The 21,160-nt window shown below is 42.9% G+C and overlaps 1 protein-coding gene across 2 annotated transcripts in view; it reads right to left on the minus strand.

Annotated features, from left to right (window-relative positions):
* The window catches only part of LOC126356167 (protein alan shepard), a 394,981-nt gene extending 382,892 nt beyond the window's left edge, over positions 1–12,089 (minus strand). For both annotated transcript variants that reach the window (XM_050006925.1, XM_050006924.1), the window contains exon 1: positions 11,769–12,089. In XM_050006925.1, the coding sequence (XP_049862882.1) occupies positions 11,769–11,822 (54 nt within the window). In that variant the 5' untranslated portion in view covers positions 11,823–12,089. The remainder of the gene's footprint in view (positions 1–11,768) is intronic.
* Between the last annotated feature and the right edge of the window lie 9,071 nt (positions 12,090–21,160).

Below are 21,160 nucleotides of genomic sequence, written 5' to 3' on the forward strand. Positions count from 1 at the left end.
ATTAGAGCTGTTTTGTGGCTGAGATCGTCAACGGGATAGTGCGGTTTGTGTAGACTTCAGTCTAATACATGGCTCTAAGGGTTACTCAAGGGCTACCAAGCAGCCACTGTAATTTTACAGAAAGAAGAGTTGTCAGCAGGGGATGTTGCATGGTGATTACATTCGAATATTCAACGCTTATCTTGAGACACACTGTTGTGTCCCAGGTGCAAACTACCATATGGAAAGTTGGAATCAATTACAACTTAGAACATTATTCTGAAAACAACGTGAAACATAGCTCAGCGTAATCACTCGTGTCCACGTCAGTAGCCAAAGTTCATCTCCCGTAAAAACTATGACAGCGTCCCGACTGAGAGGGGACTTGCTCAGTAATGCAGTAGACCCACCAGACGGCTCCCCTTCCGGGCAGTGACGACACGACTTCATCACGTGGGGCTGCATTCTGATTGGCTCCGTCGACTCCAGCGGTATGGCTGTTGCACCCCTTGCGGCGCCCCCACTGTGAGCACTTTTTGAAGTACGCCGCGCTGCTGCCACTGGAGCGTTGGCACACGGAGCTCGAGAAGGCGGAGGCCGCGTCTTGTGCGCGGTATGAGCGCACTGCACCGCACCCACAACACTGAAGACATTTCTCACAGGAGTCGTCTGCATTCAGCAACGGCAACTAATGACTGCTACCTACATATTATCGCACGCACGTACAGGATACGCCAACGAATTGCTCAGCGCTGCAGTCAACATTTCGATACGATGGATTCAAAAGGCGCTCAACAGCGTGGTCATCAGCGCCCTTATGGGCATATGGTTTTTTTGTGGTTTTAGGGCGCACAACTACAATGGTCATTAGCGCCCTGACTAATTTAGGAATGTACCGCGAGGCACAAGGTTAAAACAGCAACTAAAAGGGACAAAACTATAAAAGACGTATGAACAGGCATAGGATTAAAAAACTACAGCATAATCAAACGTCCTTAGACAGGTGTGTCAAGTTGATAAAACGAAGAACGCGAGCAGCAGCTCCTGGATCATCCGCTAAAATGGCATCCAGAGTACATGGTAGGCCAAGATCAAGACGCAGCGTAGTAAAATCCGGACAGAACGTTAAAATGTGGCGGACCGTCAGCAATTGCCCACATGGACAGAACGGCGCCGGCGCTGCCGTCAGCAGATGGCGATGGCTGAACTGGCAGTGTCCAATTCGTAGCCGGGCCAAAACGAACTCCTCCCGCCGAGAAGGACGTGGCATATGGTTTGCACGATCTGTTCTCAGACGAGAAGTTATTGCGACAAATTCCCGGGAATTCAATTTATCAGTAAACATTTCGACGACGGGTCCATCTTCCAAGATGATAATGCACGACGACACTGTGTCCAGCTCATGAATCCTCTGCTCCAGGAGGCATGAATGACATTCTGTATCTGCTGGCATGAACCCAACTGGGCATATATGGGACCAGTTGAAACAGTTGGACAGAATACCACATGGAGAAACATAGTATTGAGAATCTTCGACCAGCATATTTTGGTTTCAAAGATGTGCGCTTTCGAACGGATACCCTTTATTTTCGTTATTGGTGTTTTCATTTCAGGGTAACGTTTCTTATTTGTTTTGCACCTCTTATTCTTTCATTTTCTGCTTCCCTTGAATCTAATCCCACACACACAAATACAGGCACTTTTATCCTCGCGAAAGAGGTAGCTGGCATGTGTAGCGATATTTTGTGCTCAAAAAAGTATTGAGAAAGTAGTCTCCAGTCGAAAACGTACGCGAGTCGTGGGTGGGGTGCACGCCTTTTTTTGAGCAGTTGCCAGAAAATACCGGCGTACACGTTAAAATACTTGACTTCTGAGATAAGAACTCTCATTTTCCAGCAAGCTATTAATATAACATACCACTACGGCAGTGATACTCTTGCTAGAAGCTGCAAAACTTTTGAGTATATTATGCAACCTAACACACAAATTATTTTTTGTCTGGGATATGGGTCAGAAAGACTGCTCTTTGGAGTAGAGGAAAACCCGAAAGCACAAAACACGGATTAAATAAAATATACTTTACTTTTTCTGTTTTTTTCATTCACTTTTTCTTGACCACGTGACTCCACTTCGATACAGATGGAACATCAGCATAGTCACACGAATTTTGTCCTGTATGCAGATCAACGCCTATTCAAAATATCAACACATTTCAGTGGTTCGTTGTGCATGATAACGAGTACTTCGATCGCCTTCTCTATCGAATACACTTCGTACTCTATTTCCGTCTCGCTAAGTTGCTCAATCTCTAAATCACTCGCGGATATTCACGTAATCTATGTCTTCCCAACCAGAACTCTGTATTGTACAGAATAATATTCATTGTAATTATAACTGAGTACTTCAGATTCCGTTTTCTCTATATATTTTTCAAAAACTGCCAAACTAGACGCCGATAATCGGCACCCTGGTAACCGGGAACTTGCTGTGCCTCTAAAAATTTTATATCCTTAATATCCATATCCAACAACAACAACAGAAGTAAAATAATCAGTAACCTATAAAACTAACTACTAATTCCTCTGAGCTACTGGAATATAGTAGAATTAAATCAGATGAGGCTGATTACATTAGATTAGGAAATGAAACGCTAATAGTAAATGAGTTTTGTTATCGGGGCAGCAATATAACTGACAACAGCCGAAGTGAAGGGGACAAAATGCAGACGCAATAGCAAGAAAAGTCGTTATGAAAAAAAGAGATATTTGCTAACACTTTACAATTATTTTAAGAATTACTGAATCTTGTTTGAAGGTGGTGTGCAGCCTTTTGATGGAGGTGAAATGAGGGCGATAAATAGCTCAGACAAGTATAGATGTTTCGAAAAATAGGGCTAAAGAAGAATACTGATGATCAGGTAAAGTAGCTAATGAGGTGAAAATGAAACGCAATAAGGGGAAAAAAATTGCACAACCTGACTAAAACAGGATAGGAAAGGAGACATCCATTTGTTAATGGAAGTATTAGGCCTACAACTTTACTTACGCCATTTTCCTCTAAGTTCGTGGTTTTATTGCGAAAAACTATCAAAAAAGACACGATTCAAAGTACTGGCCACCGCCGGCCACTACTTTCTCCCATTTTTCTGACAGCGTACTAGACCCGCGGCGGATGAACAGGGTGTCTTTTGATGATGTTGTTTGGATTGTGGAACGCTCAACCGTGCGGTTATCAGCGCCCGTACAAATTCCCAACCTTTGCCCAGTCCATTCTGCCACTTTCATGAATGATGATGAAATGACGAGGAAAACACAAAAACCCAGTCATCTCGAAGCAGGTGAAAATCCCTGATCCCGCCGGGAATCGAACGCGGGACCCCGTGCTCGGGAAGCGAGAACGCGACCGCGAGCTGCGGACGGCGTCTTTCGAGGCGATACAAGAATCGATCCCAGTTTGCAATTGTTAATGTGAACAAAGGGGGTGACCAGCCAGGCCGTGAGCCGCTGATCAGAAAAGGTGGTAGTCGGAGGGGGCAACGTCTCGAGAATACGGCTGGTGAGGTAGGACTTCCCTTTTGAACGTTTCCAATTATATTTCGATGGATTTTACGTAAAGGAGGGGTGGAGGGACGGGGGGGGGGGGGGGGGGGGGGGAGCGAGCAAGAAAGCCTCGTCATACCGCAGAATCACATTTTCATGTCCATCGCTGTATTGTGGCCATTTGTCTTTCAGTGGTCGGCTCAGACGCATTAATTGATTCCGATAACGATCTCTTGGGATTGTTTCCGTCGATTTCGGTGGCTTCGAAAACCTTTCTTCCACCGTCATGCCAGTCTTCGACGTCAAAATTACCGTTCTTGAAGCGTTGAAACCATTCTCTGCTATTTCTTCCACTAATAGGTGCCTCAACATAGTTCTTATCCAGCATTTTATGAGCCTCAGCCGCAGATTTCTTCATGTTAAAGCAGAAAATTAAAAGAAACTGGACTCATAAGTTTGACAAATTCAAACGAGAATAACATCATAATGCAATCAAAAATAGAGTAATATCTTGATGGAGTTAAGTTTATAAAAGTCTAAACTTATTGTATGACACGACCACCAGCGCTACCACTTGCCTCTGACGTCTATTACACAACGGCGGAAGCAAGGTTGTAGACCTAAGACGCTTGGGGATGGGCGTAAAGTAGTGGTTATGCACAGTACTAGCGTGGGTAGCTTGAGTGATTTGTTGGAGGACTGAAGGCCACCCATGTCAAAGTGCGTAAGGACTATATTAAGGGCAGGAGTGTGGGGTATACGACTGGGCACGAGGACCGGATCATTGTGAGGGGGTAGAAACTGCAGGTTCAGTGTCTGCGGTTCGCGACTGTCGGGCAGCAGCAGACAGCGCGCTGTGGAGTGTGGACCCTGGAGCGGTGCCAGGACAGCGCGCGAGCCACAGGTCCCCCCCGCAGCTTTTTGCTCTTCCGGCGGCAGCGGCCGCGCCCTGACGTCACGCCACACCCACCACTGCCACTGCTGAGCCAGCGGCGCGTGCTTTCGGCCTGCCGCTTCCCCAGTACATCTGGCGGTGCCGCCCCGCCCATCGCGACACGCTACAGGGCGAGCGGAAAAATCTGACAACGTAATACACACTACTACTGTCACAGCTATGTTCGAAAATTAGCGGACGCCAACTAAAGCATTCTTTCTGCTAGATTCTCGAAGTTCGTTCATGACATCATTCAGTTTAATCTACATGTCTCGAGTCTTGGCCAAAGCAACAATTATAGTTTTTCCTCTGTACCAGAAAGCTTCAACAGACACATTAACTTACAGTTACGCCTATGTCTATACTCTGCGAACCACTAAAGTATATGGCAGAGGGAAATCCGTTAGGTACTAACATTAACTCCACAATTGTCAAGATTTTTAATTGAGACAACGGAAGTGTCTATGGTAATTACCACGGCATAAACAGTAGCAGTTACTAGAGCTTTCTCTCATTTTTAATTGAGACAACAGAAGTGTCTATGGTAATTACCACGGCATAAACAGTAGCAGTTACTAGAGCTTTCTCTCATTCCTTTGACGTACGGATTGCGGAAAGGATGATTGCTTAAATACCTCTGTGCGTGGCGTAATTAGTCAAATTTTTGTGATCGCTTTGGGAGCGATACATAAGGGTCTGTAAAATATTCCTCGTTTCATCACTTAAATTTGGTTCTTGAAATTTTCAAAGTATGTGTTCTCTGGATAGTATGCGTCTAATTCAAGCATTTGTCAGCTCAGTTCTTTCAGCATGTTCGCGGCGCTCTATCATTGGTCGACCAAACTTCTGATCAGTGCTGCACTTCTCTGCATACGTTCAACATCCCCCGTAAGTTATGCTTGGCACTGGTCCCACACACTTAAGCAATATTATAGGACGGGTTCCACGAATGTTTTGTGTGTAGTCTCCCTGGTAGATTGATTTTATTTCACTAGTATTCTAGAAATGAACCGCAGTCTGCCACTTGTTTTACGTACGACTGATCCTATGTGACGGTTTCATTTCATATCCTTACAAAGTGTTACACGCAGGTATCTGCATAAGTTGACCGATTCGAGCTGATAGTCACAGGATACTAAGTGACTGCACTATTTTACATTTCTGAACATTTAAGGTAAGTTATCCATCTTTGCAATGCTTGGAAATATTGTCAAGATATGAGCGAATATTCGCGTAACTTCTTTAAGACAGTACTTTATTACACATAACTGCATCGTCTGTTAAAAGTCTGTGGCTACAGTCCGCAAGGCCGTTAATAAACGTGGAACAGTAAGCATCAAACAATTCCCTCCGGCAAACCCGAAGTTATTCGTACAGCTGTTGATGACTGCATCGAAGTTAACTTGTTGAGTCCTACCTGCCAAAAAATCTTTAACCGAGTTACAAATTTCGCTTTATGCCCCATACGATCATACTTTTGATAATGAGAATATTGTTTAACGGAATCCAATGGTTTTCAGAAATAGAGGACTACATCTGACTACCTTTATCCATGGCTTTCAGTATCTCGTGTAAGCAAAGTAAGAGTTGTGCTTCACGTGAATCCATGCAGCCTGGTACGCGTCACACTGATATCATCTGTTTTCAACACACACAGACAGTTAATTTTTTGTTTCCAGTCAACGCAAAATATGGATTTTCGCTGATTTAATGCATTGCTCGATACATCATTTCCGTCGTCGTCGCCTTTACGTGCTGCTATATCGTTAGATAATTTCGACTGGTAACCTGTCTTACCTGTATATGGAAAACACTGAAAAGAAGGAGCAGAATGATAGTACATCTGTTAAGACACCAGGGAATAACTTCAATGGTACAAGAGGGAGCTGTAGCGGATAAAAGCTGTAGAGTAAGACAGGGATTGGAATACATCCAGCAAGTAACTGAGGGCGTACGCTGCAAGAGGTACTTTGACATGAAAAGGCTGACATAGGAGAGAATTCGTGGCAGGCCACGCTACACGAAATTTACTCGAACGTCATAATAAGAGGAGCTTCAATGTACGTCCGGATTTCTTCATTGCTGAAATACGTGTTATACATGACATAGTGCTGGGTGATATATGGAAGTACAATTCGCCGAATGAGTTCCAGGTAGCGGTTTGGTGATGGTATTCTTTTACAAAACATTTAATTTAGTGGTATCGTGATAGGACGTACTACGAAAGTGAAATTCAGCGATTAACAGCGTCGTAATTTCTTTTTCGTGGCGTGTTAACACGACTGCTGAACTGAACTTTGTCCAGTACCCCGCAGCAGAGCACACACAAAGTAAATTCACTCTCGAGAATAGCAGGACACATTTCCTATTCAAATAATTTCCTGTTCTAGCCCTGCGGAATTGCATGTAAAATTGTCCGCTGCATAAACGAGACCAGCAACGCGAACTATCGCTTTGAGCTCAGTTCGATGAACCATTTGAGTACACGTATAATTGTGGTATTTCCAATCACATCGCTTTAAATTAAAATATGTCTGCATTTAACACTCGGAAATGAAACCACACAGAGTATATTTGTGCTGGTATCGTATGTAATCCAACGCCTATTGTCATCGCAACCGTAACGCTACAGACACACAAAACTTTGACGGGGTTTTTGCTCTTTTCATTCAAGGTGGCACGACCAATTTATTAACTTGTTTTAAATATCAAGTTGTGCTACATCTGAAAGACGGGTCTTCAGACGAACTAGACCAGCAAACGAAAACAGTGGTAGTATGACATTTTAATAACTTACATTTCGTTTGGATCTGTGAAGACGGCTTTAAGCGACATCAGGCTTAAAGTGCTCATTAGCATTACATGTATGCAAGTTACTCTCGCAGTATAGTCCTAAGCAAGATGTAATGTTTCACTGTGCCCGGGTGTTCACACCTTCTCTCATTTATCCGGAAAATATTATAGTTCTTTTATACAGCTAGCAGGCTTGGCCGCGTCCATTAATTGGCCGAGCGCAACAGCGCCTGATAAGACCTGCCTGGTACACAGAACGTGGAAGTCGGAATAAACAGCTACGACGCTGTCGACACACACACTTGAGTGCACACAGAGCTCAAGATTGCTTATTACATCATCGCCATCTGAAACACTGCAAGCAAGTATCTGGCGGTGGACGATTACGATGACAGCGAAGGGAGAGCAAGAGCTTCAAGCAACTCCCACGTCCCCACAGCCGGGAGTGGTAGCCCCCAATTAATGTTGTTTATCTTTTCACAGATAACGCAGATTTACTGTGCCGCACAAACCAGACATTACGCACCAGCGAGCTGTGCAACACAGCGACTTGAAGTCCAGCATTTGTCAGCTACTAATTACTCCCCAATGCTGCAACTACTAAAACACAGCAAGCAAAGCTGGCGGTCTGTTTACCTACTACCATCTTAAAAAATACCTCTTACACCTTATTCTGAAGTCACACTTTTTCGTACGAAACCTGGTAATTTAAATCATACCTAGTGGACCACCACCTGTTACGAACTGTTCATACAAGCTCAGTTTTGCACTGAAGGTGGCTTGCAGTCACAATGAGGCTACAATCTTGAGAGGGGAAGAGAATCTGTACCTGCCGAGCTACGACCAAAGTTTAAACTGAAGTGCAGTTGCAAACCGAGTGGAATACAATTCTAAAACTGACTTCTCTGCAGATATACGTCTTGCGTAGTACTTTTGTAGTTGGAGTTTTCGATTAGAAACTGAACAATTAGATCGCTTGGGAAGAACTGCGAAGAAAAGAGTATGTAAAAACCGTTCATGGGTTTCACAGATATTAGCAAGGCTTTGTAACAATTTCAACACCGAAAGACGTTTCTAAATAGCTGCCGTCGTAGTTTATACGTGTCCGGTTGATCGCAGCCTTCAGTCGGCGCATTGACGATAAGCTAAAATAAATTAGGCATAGGAACTACGTGCGAGAGGGCAAGTAGATTCCGCTTGGTTCTGTTTCATAGGTCTCAAATAATTACCGCAATACTGCAACCCACAAGACCCTCTGATAACACTGCTTACAGTCAGCTATTTTCTGAAAGTGAAGTATCTGCTATACTGTGTGTTCTGCACCATTCTCTCACACTGCTCTCTAATCACCATGTCAGTATCCTGTTCTTAGTCTTCGCTGATTAGTTCAAAAGGTATCGGAATTCAGTTACTATAAAAGTTCTGCAACCGTCCAACGCTTACAATCATCTTTAGCAGCCTTATTAGCCAAAAATTATTCAAATGGCTCTGAGCACTATGCGACTTAACTTCTGGGGTCATCAGTGGCCTAGAATTTAGAACTAATTAAACCTAACTAACCTAAGGACATCACACACATCCATGCCCGAGGCAGGATTCGAACCTGCGACCGTAGCGGTCGCTCGGCTCCAGACTGTATCGCCTAGAACCGCACGGCCTCTCCGGCAGGCTTATTACAGTCCTCTGTCTCTAGCAGAGTTTCCGTAGCGTAGAACGGAAAATTCACCCCGAGAAGTTTCCGTGTTATAAGGGGCTATACACGACAAGTTTGCTGTTGAACATTGTGCACATCAAAAAATTCCAATAGTTAATTGCCGTTGCAGGGCACTGAAATATATAGATAAAGATGAAGTACGTCAGTTTTTTCTTACTCGCATTTAACTTTTGAAGATAATGCGATAGATTTACGGAAAGATCAGTTATTGCTAACAACCAGCTCGGCAGACATTTTTGTTTGCTTCCCTTCAAATTAACGATGAAATAACTATCAGTTCAAACAATAGCCCCTAAAACACTGCCACTACCATAATATGGATTAACTGGGGATTCCGTGTAACTAAAAGCCCTGAATATTCTGGCAGAAATCTCAGCTGTGTCAATTTGTCGTCACTGTGGGAATAAAATGGTCTTGTCCAGTAGGCAAACTGTCTTTCGCTTTTCTCTCTCCCCAAATCCGGTACGGTGAGCACGCAACGTTTACTGACAAAAAAAGCAAGTAATTATAAGCAATCTGCGTAAACATCCCTTTCTCCATGGAGCTAACGAATACGGGTATCAGCCGCATAAGGCCAACGTCCGTGCCAGCCGTTATCTGTTTGTCCCACGGATACACACACAATCGTCACGTATTATCAAGTGGATGGTTCTTGTCTGTGCAGTTGCTTTACTGTTAAACCACCAAGGCTTATCAACTGTCTCAATTGCTCTCTGCTCCTAGTTAAGATAAAAATAAGGACAGAAAATCTTAGGAACAAGTGTTTCGGCAGCACATAGTATAATATTCGACAACTGTATTCCTTACGTCTTACAGTTTGCCAAGAAAGTAGTTAGTGGTACCCTTAGATCAGAAGTGAACGCTATTTACATTCAGGCTAATCGCCTTTAATCCCCAAGTGCAGTCTCTGAGTGCGTACTTTTCTGATGGACGTAGACGCGCAATAGCTCAATGATTACTTCAAGGCATTACTAACACCCCCCCCCCCTTTTCCTTCTCATCTAATGTCAACTAATCGGCGAACGGCAAACGCTGGACACCAACATTCAGCAGTTAGGGGTCTTACATGAAGGTTGTATTTACCGCACATTATTTTCGACCACATTTTGAATACAAATCGACGAATCTGCGTGTATCTGTTGAATGCATACGAAGACAGACGTCTTCCAGACGGATCCCCAAACTCTTCAGTCAGGTTACATTTCTTACAAGTTCCAACAGGACTCGAAAATAGGTCACACAAGATAGCTGCCAGGTTGGTGCCGCTAGAGCAAACAGCTACGGTAACTGGTTGACCTCGATAGCATACCTAGCAAGGTCGCAGCATGCATTCTGGGCTATTCGGCGCCAGTAAGGATGATTTTCCAACCGGCTTCGAGGCAATCACGGCAGCGCAGCCAATGGACCGAGACAATCTTGATGTGTGGCCATGTCCAGAGTGGCAATTTCGCCTTCGTAGTTACGGCGATATTGTTCTTACAAGCTTTTAAGTACGAATTTTGCTAGAGCTCTCAGCTCTACGTATATATTCAAACTGACCGTAGCAACATCGCCGCTTCTGAGAGATCTACTAGTTAATACATGCAGTCACACACAGCAGACTGAAAACTACTAGAATCTTAAGAGAAAAGAGCAACTTGATGCTATCAATTTCTCTGGCTTTAACTTTTTGTAACAGTACATCATCTTCATTACGAGCAAATGTGGCCCAGTCAAACGAGTTGACTCTGCGGCAGGATTGACGTGTGCACGGAAGATAACGTACTATCTACAAATCAGCTGAACTGATTTCCAGACTTCTTTTACGACACACCAATACCATATTTGTAGTACGTGGTAACTTTTTCCGCATTCCCTTAATGCCACCAAGGTAACAGCTCTAACCATTATTTCTAGCATATCAAACAAACATCGGCTAATCTGGCTAAACGTAAAATAATTTCTACTGGACTACTTCAGCAGATAGTTGCACAAATTATCTACGAATGTTAAAATATCTATCGATAAAACTGAAAATTATGTATTGCAGGTTATTAAGCGACATCTTTTAGCTACAAAACTTTGTCACACGTGGCTTTTTACTGTTATATCCCGTACTACATGGAACACATACCACTTACATTTTTAGCGACAGTCACCTTGTAATGCGTAATTACATACACAATAAACTTTTCAATCAGGAAAAACTCCCCGTCTATGTACAAAAATGTGGTACCTATATCTTGGGCTATCGTTTACGTAATGAATGGCAATACAATTTGCAATTTTCAATGAAGGATTGCGAGTCCAGTTGACAGAGGCCGTTTAAGTGGTTACGGCTGAATTGAGCCACTGTAATACGTCTGCGGTCGGTCCTTTTATACTAACATAGATCCAGTAGCTACGGCACCGACAAACATGTATGTTTGATAGAACAGATCAAACATCGAACTACCGCCCCCAAAGCTGGGACCACGAGGACACCGGCATATGACCTACCGCTTACGGCTTCCGTAACCGCAGGTAACAAGTGACTAGCGCGTGGCAGCTGGCGCACAGTACAGTAGTAAGCGGCTTGCCCGCTTCCACCACTCACGAAAAATCAATACGCTATGTTCATAGTTTTTGAAACCGTCATAGTAAAACACCTTCTGGCCACTGCGGATTACTGCAACGTTTGTCAGAAGTTCAAATGCGTGATCTTCGTGTACAACAAACAGCGTCACTTCCATGGGTGTGGTCACGTGCCTAAGCCGTAAGTTCAAAATGACTACTTTTCTACTATCATGATGAGATACAACAAATGAAGTAAGAACAAGACAGGACATACCATCATTTTGTAATTTAATTTCCTCGGCGCAGAGTTTTCCATCCGGACTGCCATGGTTAAACGGCTACTGTCCTCCTAGTTGACAACTTTAGGGGTGTGCCTCCGTCACTTCAACTTCGGGGGAAAAAATCAATTCACCATTCCAGCACACCAAAAAAATATCTTTAGCACACTTTCATTTCACCAAGTAAAGGCCACCACTGATTGAAAAACACTTATAAAACCTAATGCGTTACTAAGATACAAAATTAATAATATATTTAATTTCTTTAGGCAGAATCGTCTACCAAGGAAACACCACACCCCACCGGACTAGCCACCATCTTGGCACTGACGGTCAGTTCAGCGAAGACCGGCGGCGGCGCTGCAGGCACTGGCCGGTGTAGAGCGCATGCGCGACACGCGATGGCTGCCTCCCCACCACTACCCACGCGTCGCGACAGTGTTCATACGAAAATTAACTACCAGCATGGCCGAGAAATGCAAACTACAGTTAGCAGGCAATTACGATGCCGATCGACATTCCTGTTACGCCATCACGCAATGTCTGAACATGTTACACCTGATGTTTCACAGCAATTTAAAAATTACGCTTATATTAATCCCACACGTCATGTGTTCCGACAAATGAGCGATTTAAAAGCATATTCTGCACTGTCCATGATGAGATAGAATATAGGGGCACGAATCGCACAATATTCACGACGATAAAATCGAAACGTAAGCCATAAAGTAACTCCCATTAACAATACGTGCAGTGATCCGCAAAGTGAAAAAAGGTCCTCGTAATAACAATAAACATCGCTGTGTTGTTTCAGCAATCATTACAAAATAAAATAAATGTTCTGAGATCTTCATATCTGTTCACATTTCATCTTTTTTTTTTAAATCATAAAGTCAGTTCCCTTTAAACTGCAGAAAATACGGTAAGCCTTAGCGAGCGCGCAGTACGAATTCAATGATCCATGTCTATTCAGTCCCTATTATTGTTGTAACCACGGGTAGCGCACGCCCGGCTATACCTAGTTCGCGAAAGACGTTGAAAATCGAGAGTTTTGACGTAAGTGTGTCGCAAAATGCAGCAAATATGCCTGATACGACGAGCGTCATTATGAGTTATCAGTCTAGGGCTCTAGGTGAATTATTGTCGCCGTTGTCATAGCTGACAATATAATCACAGTACTGTTCTTTTCTCTTGCTTCATGTTCTTTTTTCCTTTTTGGCTGGTTATAACTAACGCTCCTCATTCATTTCTCCTTACTGCTCTTTTATTTCCTAACTGTTTTTGCGTTTATTTCATTTGCAGCACTTCCGTAACACTTAAATGATACTGCTTCCTTTCTTTAGATTCAGTTTTAACGAAATTGAAATTATAAAGATACTAATTAAAAATTTCTTCAGTATTCAAATATTCCAGCTGTTAGAAAAACGTCTTCGTTATTATACTTTGTGATACAGTTACATGGCCTTAGTATTTTCTGCATGTTAAATTTTTTTTTTTCTTATAAAATATGAAATGGCAGATTTCTTCAAAATTTCTCTCTCGCGCCTTGTATCGTGCTCCATAATGAAGCATAGGCAGGGGGGAAGGGAGAAGTCGACAGCCGGTCGATGTAGCCGAGCGGTTCTAGGCGCTGCAGTCTGGAACCGCGCGACCGCTACGGTCGCAGGTTCGAATCCTGCCTCGGGCATGGATGTATGTGATGTCCTTAGGTCAGTTAGGTTTAAGTAGTTCTAAGTTCTAGGGGACTGATGACCTCAGATGTTAAGTCCCATAGTGCTCAGAGCCATTTGAACCATTTTTTTTTTTTTTTAGAAGTCGACAGGCAACCACACAAAGATCAACACTGGAAGCATTTTCTTCATCAAGTTACTACGTCTTCTTTGCATTTTGCACTGAGAAATAGAGTCTCATAAATATTTTCAACACTAAGCTACTAAGATTATTTTTATCTTGTCATCACCGATTCCTTTCATATTTATGGTAAATGTTCGCCAGATGTAAGGCTTTCGATTTGATGCCCCTTCGGCGACTTGCACGTCGATGGGGATGAAATGACGATGATTAGGACAACACAACACCCAGTCCCTGAGCGGAGAAAAACACCGATCCAACCTGGGAATCGAACCCGGGCCCTTAGGATTGACAGTCTGTCGCGCTGACCACTTTTCCTTTTTTTTCATTTTGTTCGGCATTTTTCGTTGCGTTTGGTCTGGGCGGACATCCGTTCAAGTTGATCGTTGATTCCTTTACTCAGTTTTTTTTATTAGAGGGCTATGACCGAAGGCGCTGAGCTGCCGTGCTGGCATCACTCAGCTACCGGGGGCGGACAAAGTTATGGTGTATGTGCAGGGCTGGAAATGAAAGTGACAGAAGTGGACAGGCGTTTAGAAAAAGTAACGTTTTTGGCACGGGTCGGATGTGGCGAGCCACTTAACGTATTAGTAGCTGGTGCGGATAAAGCACAGAACAGTAACCAGATGTTCGTGAAGTCAAGTCCCCATTCGGAAACTTTTTTATTTTCAATTTTTACTTTACTAACACTGCAAATGAACCGAAATAATGCTCAGTATATTGTATTTATTAATATTTTCATAAGAGGCTTGAAGAAGAAAGGCGCAGGAAACTTTGGGTTTGCTAATAAATTTCCAAGAAACGATAGTGCTTATAGCGTCCACGAGGACTCTGAAAACAACTTTTCAAGAATGGATTGTAATTAAAGTGTCCGAACAAACAGCTAATTCTCATTCGTCCGTGTCAATCAAAATACTCTTTTCAAACGTCACGCCGGCCGGAGTGGCCGAGCCGTTCTAGGCGCCACAGTCTAGAACCGCGCGACCGCTACGACCGCAGGTTCGAATCCTGCCTCGGGCATGGATGTGTGTGATGTCCTTAGATTAGTTAAGTTGGTCCAAATGGCTCTGAGCACTATTGGACTTAACACCTGTGGTCATCAGTCCCCTAGAACTTAGAACTACTTAAACCTAACTAACCTAAGGACATCACACACATCCATGCCCGAGGCAGGATTCGAACCTGCGACCGTAGCGGTCACGCGGTTCCAGACTGAAGCGCCTAGAACCGCACGGCCACACCGACCGGCGGTTACTTAGGTTTAAGTAGTTCTAATTTCTAGGGGACTGATGATCTCAGAGGTTAAGTCCAATAGTGCTCAGAGCCATTTGAACAATATTTTTTAACGTCATGTATAATTAAATATTTACATTCGCATGTTCTCTTTCCTGGTTGCCAGCACCAATCGACCTCAAACAAAATCCTGGACGATCGAGAGGCAAAAATAGTTGTTGTGAAACGACAGCATACGAGCAAAGTAATCCACTCGTATACAGCGCAGTTTTCTTTATAAACCTTCCTGGAAAATTATTGCCAGCAGTCTCCCTATGCCTACAAGAGAGTAATTGTTCCTTTGGGCCAAGAGCTTCATAAAAAACATAATCAAACGAAAAAATATAGGAATTTCGTCATTACTTTATCAAACCACGTGAAACTAAGGACAACCTTTGTACAAAAATGTTTTGACTGATGTGATGCAGCGCGACGTGCAGGAGGACAAAATTCTTCTCTTAGTTGACTCGAAGGAAGGAGAAACGAATCCACTATTATACAGGGAGATTTTTCAAGATGAAGAAGGTTTGGCATCGTGCAGTTTTAAAGGTATTATTCTCAAACGCTAGAGCAACACTGCCATGTCTTTCTTATCGTCCGCTAAAGAATTTGATCAAAAAGCTACAAAACTGGTCTTATCTCACACAGAGAAATAAAGAAATCACACCCCGATAAGACTCTATCAAAATACATACAATTGTACCCCACCTATCCCTACCAATATTTGGAGAAATGATGCGTTATGCGTGGTTTGCTGTCGAACTGTGCAATGAGAGAGAACAACCTTTTACGAATATTAATCAAGTTTATTTCTCTATAGAAACTTTAAAACATCTGTGTACTTGCACTTGGCGTTTATAGCATGTGCAAGATGCCGAGAAAATTACTGTTTCCCCTGTTTTTATGATCAATATTATTTGAGCACAATGTATATCATCAGCTGTACCATAACAAAAAGTATTTAATTTTATACACGAAGTTGTCGTGTATGCCTTACAGCCGTTTCCTGGAAATTTATTTGCAATACAACATTACGCTTTGCCTATTTCTTTTTCACGCCTTTTATGAAAATATTAACATAGATACTATATTGATACAGTTTATTTGTAGTGTTAAGTTATAAAAATTTGAAAATAAAAAATAGAGTAAAGTTCCCGCATAGGGAGTCGATCCCGCGACCGTCTAAGTATCATTACTCTTTCCACTGCACCAACCGGTGCCTGAAAACTACGCTAATATGAACGGCTCATAAGTCGCTCGACGAGCACCCAAAATGCTATTTTTTTCTACACGCCTGGCCGTCTAGAGCTTTCAGCTTTGTCACTTTCATTTCTGGTCAAATCCTGCGTATACTATAAATGTGGACATATTCCTTGATCACGAATAGGCGCGGTCCACTTGTCGGTTAGCTGCCAAATGTTCACCCCAGTCGCTGCACTGATCTGTTTCACTTGGAATACAAAAAGTAAAATGGAGTAAATCTGCGATCCAGCCCAATGTACCACCCCTTTCGACCGTCTGCTGAGTCATCCTCTGCCATATGGCGCCATTTGCATGCGGTATGGAGATTACGGCGTCAGCACTCTGCTGTCTTGGACGTTGCCAATATTCCAGAACTTGTAACCGCTATTTCTCGTTCAATTAGCTCTTCGGTTGGCCTCATCACGCTGAGTTCACCCCGCTCCAGTGCTCCTATCAAAGAATAATCCCTGGAAGTTCTGGAAAACGAACTAGGATTCTCCATGTCGCGGTTTGACGCGTTAACCTCTCAGTTACGAGGCGATCATAGTCTTTAATATATTCTGAAATTTCAAAGATACTGATGACTCGTTTTCGTCTACGCTAATACTCTCAAGAAGCTAATAAAATAGCAGTCAACCTGCTTTCGTAACCTTAATATGAAATACAACTTGTCTTTTGGACTACGGTGTTTATTGTTCCCAGATTAGCAGTTGTCTTAGTGATTCCACAGTTTCCTACATCTGAGCAGACATATACAAAAAGGATCCTTCTGTTCCTGAGGTGTACTATAGTATGCACCGCCCGAAAGCTTGTGCCACTCTCAAGCGACATATAACACAGTGTCGACTTAACAGGTGTTCCATCAGCTGTGCGTAGTCTTTCGGAGGACTTGTGAGACATGCATTGGTACCACCCTCTATACAGTTCAATTTTGGGAATGTTTCTTTAGCAGATACGCTACACTTCAACAATTCTCTTCGGACGCTTAAGTCTTTCCTACAAGAAATCTCTACTGTTCTTCGTGACGTCATTATAGAACTATAATCGCTTTTTCTCTTTCACAGGATCTTATCAATTTGCGGCATAGAAACAAATGATGGCTTTCAGAACATGTAATCTGTTACATAAGTCGACGCGTATTCGGCGGAGTTAACATGCAACATCTGAAAAAAAAGGCGATGTCCTTTTCTGGGCACACTTCAGAAACTGGTGTCTCAGACTGTGATACACTTTCGTTGCTGCCATAATGTATTTCACTTACGGACCGAATTGACCATAGCATGGAGGTAGTGCATCTTCAAAGGCATGCAAGGAGTCATGTAAGATTTGATTTTTCTGATCGTCAGTGTGGCATTAATATTAAAATTACGACGACATTTTGGAAACTTCAAATTTTAAAGTTCCACATAAATTTAATGGTGCAAAATTTGTATATTGTTAACTATTTTTGAAGTAACATTTTCCGGGTTTACAGCGTAACTGGCTATTCAGTTCCGAAGCACAACGTTCAGGCAGGAGTCTAGGCATCGAGCACATCTGAGAACTTCGACAGAGTAAACTGATAGAATTCACTGGGCCATTTGTTGAAACATAATAAATTAAATCGAATCTTCACTCTGTACTGGCTGGCAGTTGTGGCCGATCGGTTCTAGGCGCTTCAGTCTGGAACGGCGCGACCGCTACAGTCGCAGGTTCGAATCCTACCACGGGCATGGATGTGTGTGATGTCCTTAGGTTAGTTCGGTTTAATTAGTTTTTAGTTCTAGGGGACTGATGACCTCAGATGTTAAGTCCCATACTGCTCAGAGCCATTTGAACCATTTTTTAACTCTGTCTGGATACCGGAAAATATAGCTACTGTCAACCGTGTTGTGAAAGTCTGAGCAATCTCTGTAACTACCTTGACGATATAAGCGAAGTTCGGCAGTGGAAATGGAAAAACACTTCGTCCAGATAACGTCCACTTACTTAAGCCATACGAGCCGTTAGATACGTGACCTACAAATCAAGAGAGAAGCAGTTATAAATGAACGATGGATTCATAAAAATTACGTATATGTAATGGACATCAGGAGGTCTTCCGTTAAATATTTTAAATATTCTTAAGCATCGCGCGACTAAAACAAATACCTATACATCTACGCCTATATCTGCAGTGTGTTTGACTATAGCAAGTTATCCTAATAAACCCGTCCCTGAAACCAATGGTTTCCCCAGCAGGTCGTATACTACTGAGTACACCCAGGGCATCCAAAGTGCATTTATCCGCTTGAGGACAAACACTGTACAATAAGTGTTCCACTTGCCCGCCGTCCGTGTGAAAAAGGCTTCAGCACGTCTCCTCATCGATGCCCCTGTATACAAATTACATTAACAATGTTGTAACATTAGCATCACCACTTGTGGATTAGTCGTATCGGGGAAGATCCCGCTCGGCCTGAGGCGCCTTGCCACGTTCCGCGCGTCTTCCCCCGCTGGAGGTTCGGGTCCTCCCTCGGGCATGGGTGTGTGTATCGTCCTTAGCGTAAGTTAGTTTAAGTTAGATTAAGCAGTGTGTAAGCCTAGGGACCGATGACCTCAGCCATTTGGTCCCATAGGAACTTACCACAAATTTACAAATTTCCGTTAGTTTCCAGACCTGTGCTTACTGGAATTATTTCCTTGTTTCATTGCCCTCTATTTGGCCCTTTCGTTTGCATCTATAATAATAAAATACCCTGTAAGCTCCTCCAACAGCGACTGCACGGAAGGGGATACTTCTGATTGCACACATTACATTGATGGATGAAACTCATCAAGGATTATTGTTTTTATGCTTCTTGCGACCTGTAATTCTGTCTTCGGAGCCTCCACAAAAGCACGAATAGTACGGGCTGAATAATATTGTTTAACAGTGCTCTGAAAGCCGGTTCTTGATATTTGTAGTTATATATATATGAGCGTATGTCATAGGTGGCCGGGTGACCCTTCGCGGGGCGGTTCGGCCGCCGCTCCACAAGTTCTTTAACGCCACTACGGCGACTTGCGAATGAATGAGGATGAAATGATGATGAAAGACACAAAACACCCCCTCATCTCCAGGCAGAGAAAATCCCGGGAGCCCGTAAGCGGGAAGCGATAACGCTATTGCAAGACCACAGGGCGCGGACATTTTTGTAGGTAGGTTTTCAAGATATTCGATGTCGTTTTTCGGGCCACTATACACTGTTGTTGTTGTTGTGGTCTTCAGTCCTGAGACTGGTTTAATGCAAATCTCCATGCTACTCTATCCTGTGCAAGCTTCTCCATCTCCCAGAACCCACTGCAACCCACATCCTTCTGAATCTGCTTAGTGTAGTCATCTCTTGGTCTCCCTCTACGATTTTTACCCTCTACGCTGCCCTCCAATACTAAATTAGTGATCCCTTGATGCCCCAGAACATGCCCTACCAATCGATCCCTTCTTCTGGTCAAGTTGTGCCACAAACTTCTCTTCTCTTCAATCCTATTCAATACTTCCTCATTAGTTATGTGATCTACCCATCTAATCTTCAGCATTCTTCTGTAGCACCACATTTCGAAAGCTTCTATTCTCTTCTCGTCCAAACTATTTATCGTCCATGTTTCACTTCCATACATGGCTACACTCCATACAAATACTTTCAGAAATGACTTCCTGACACTTAAATCTATATTCGATGTTAACAAATTTCTCTTCTTCAGAAACGCTTTCCTTGCCATTGGCAGTCCACATTTTATATCCTCTCTACTTAGACCATCATCAGTTATTTTGCTCCCCAAATAACAAAACTCCTTTACTACTTTAAGTGTCTCATTTCCTAATCTAATTCCCTCAGCATCACCAGACTTAATTCGACTACATTCCATTATCCTCGTTTTGCTCTTGTTGATGTTCATCTTATATCCTCCTTTCAAGACACTATCCATTCCGTTCAACTGCTCTTCCAAGTCCTTTGCTGTCTCTGACAGAATTACGATGTCATCGGCGAACCTCCAAGTTTTTATTTCTTCTCCATGGATTTTAATACCTACTCCAAATTTTTCTATTGTTTCCTTTACTGCTTTCTCAATATACAGATTGAATAACATCGGGGAGAGACTACAACCCTGTCTCACTCCCTTCCCAACCACTGCTTCCCTGTCATGTCCCTCGACTCTTATAACTGCCATCTGGTTTCTGTACAAATTGTAAATCGCCTTTCGCTCCCTATATTTTACCCCTGCCACCTTCAGAATTTGAAAGAGAGTATTCCAGTCAACATTGTCAAAAGCTTTCTCTAAGTCTACAAATGCTAGAAACGTAGGTTTGCCCTTCCTTAATCTAGCTTCTATGATAAGTCGTAGGGTCAGTATTGCCTCACGTGTTCCAACATTTCTACGGAATCCAAACTGATCTTCCCCGAGGTCGGCTTCTACTAGTTTTTCCATTCGTCTGTAAAGAATTCGAGTTAGTATTTTGGAGCTGTGACTTATTAAACTGATAGTTCGGTAATTTTCACATCTGTAAACACCTGCTTTCTTTGGGATTGGAATTATTATATTCTTCTTGAAGTCTGAGGGTATTTCGCCTGTCTCATACATCTTGCTCACCAGATGGTAGAGTTTTGTCAGGACTGGCTCTCCCAAGGCCGTCAGTAGTTTCAATGGAATGTTGTCTACTCCGGGGGCCTTGTTTCGACTCAGGTCTTTCAATACTCTGTCAAACTCTACATGCAGTATCGTATCTCCCATTTCGTCTTCATCTACATCCTCTTCCATTTCCATAATATTGTCCTCAAGTACATCGCCCTTGTATAGACCCTCTATATATTCCTTCCACCTTTCTGCTTTCCCTTCTTTGCTTAGAACTGGGTTTCCATCTGAGCTCCTGATGTTCATAAAAATGGTTCTCTTATCTCTTTAATTTTCCTGTAGGCAGTATCTATCTTACCCCTAGTGAGTTAAGCCTCTACATCCGTACATTTGTCCTCTAGCCATGCCTGCTTAGCCATTTTGCACTTCCTGCCGACCTCATTTTTGAGAG

The sequence above is a fragment of the Schistocerca gregaria genome, chromosome 3, assembly GCF_023897955.1.
Source record: "Schistocerca gregaria isolate iqSchGreg1 chromosome 3, iqSchGreg1.2, whole genome shotgun sequence".
NCBI lineage: Eukaryota > Metazoa > Arthropoda > Insecta > Orthoptera > Acrididae > Schistocerca > Schistocerca gregaria.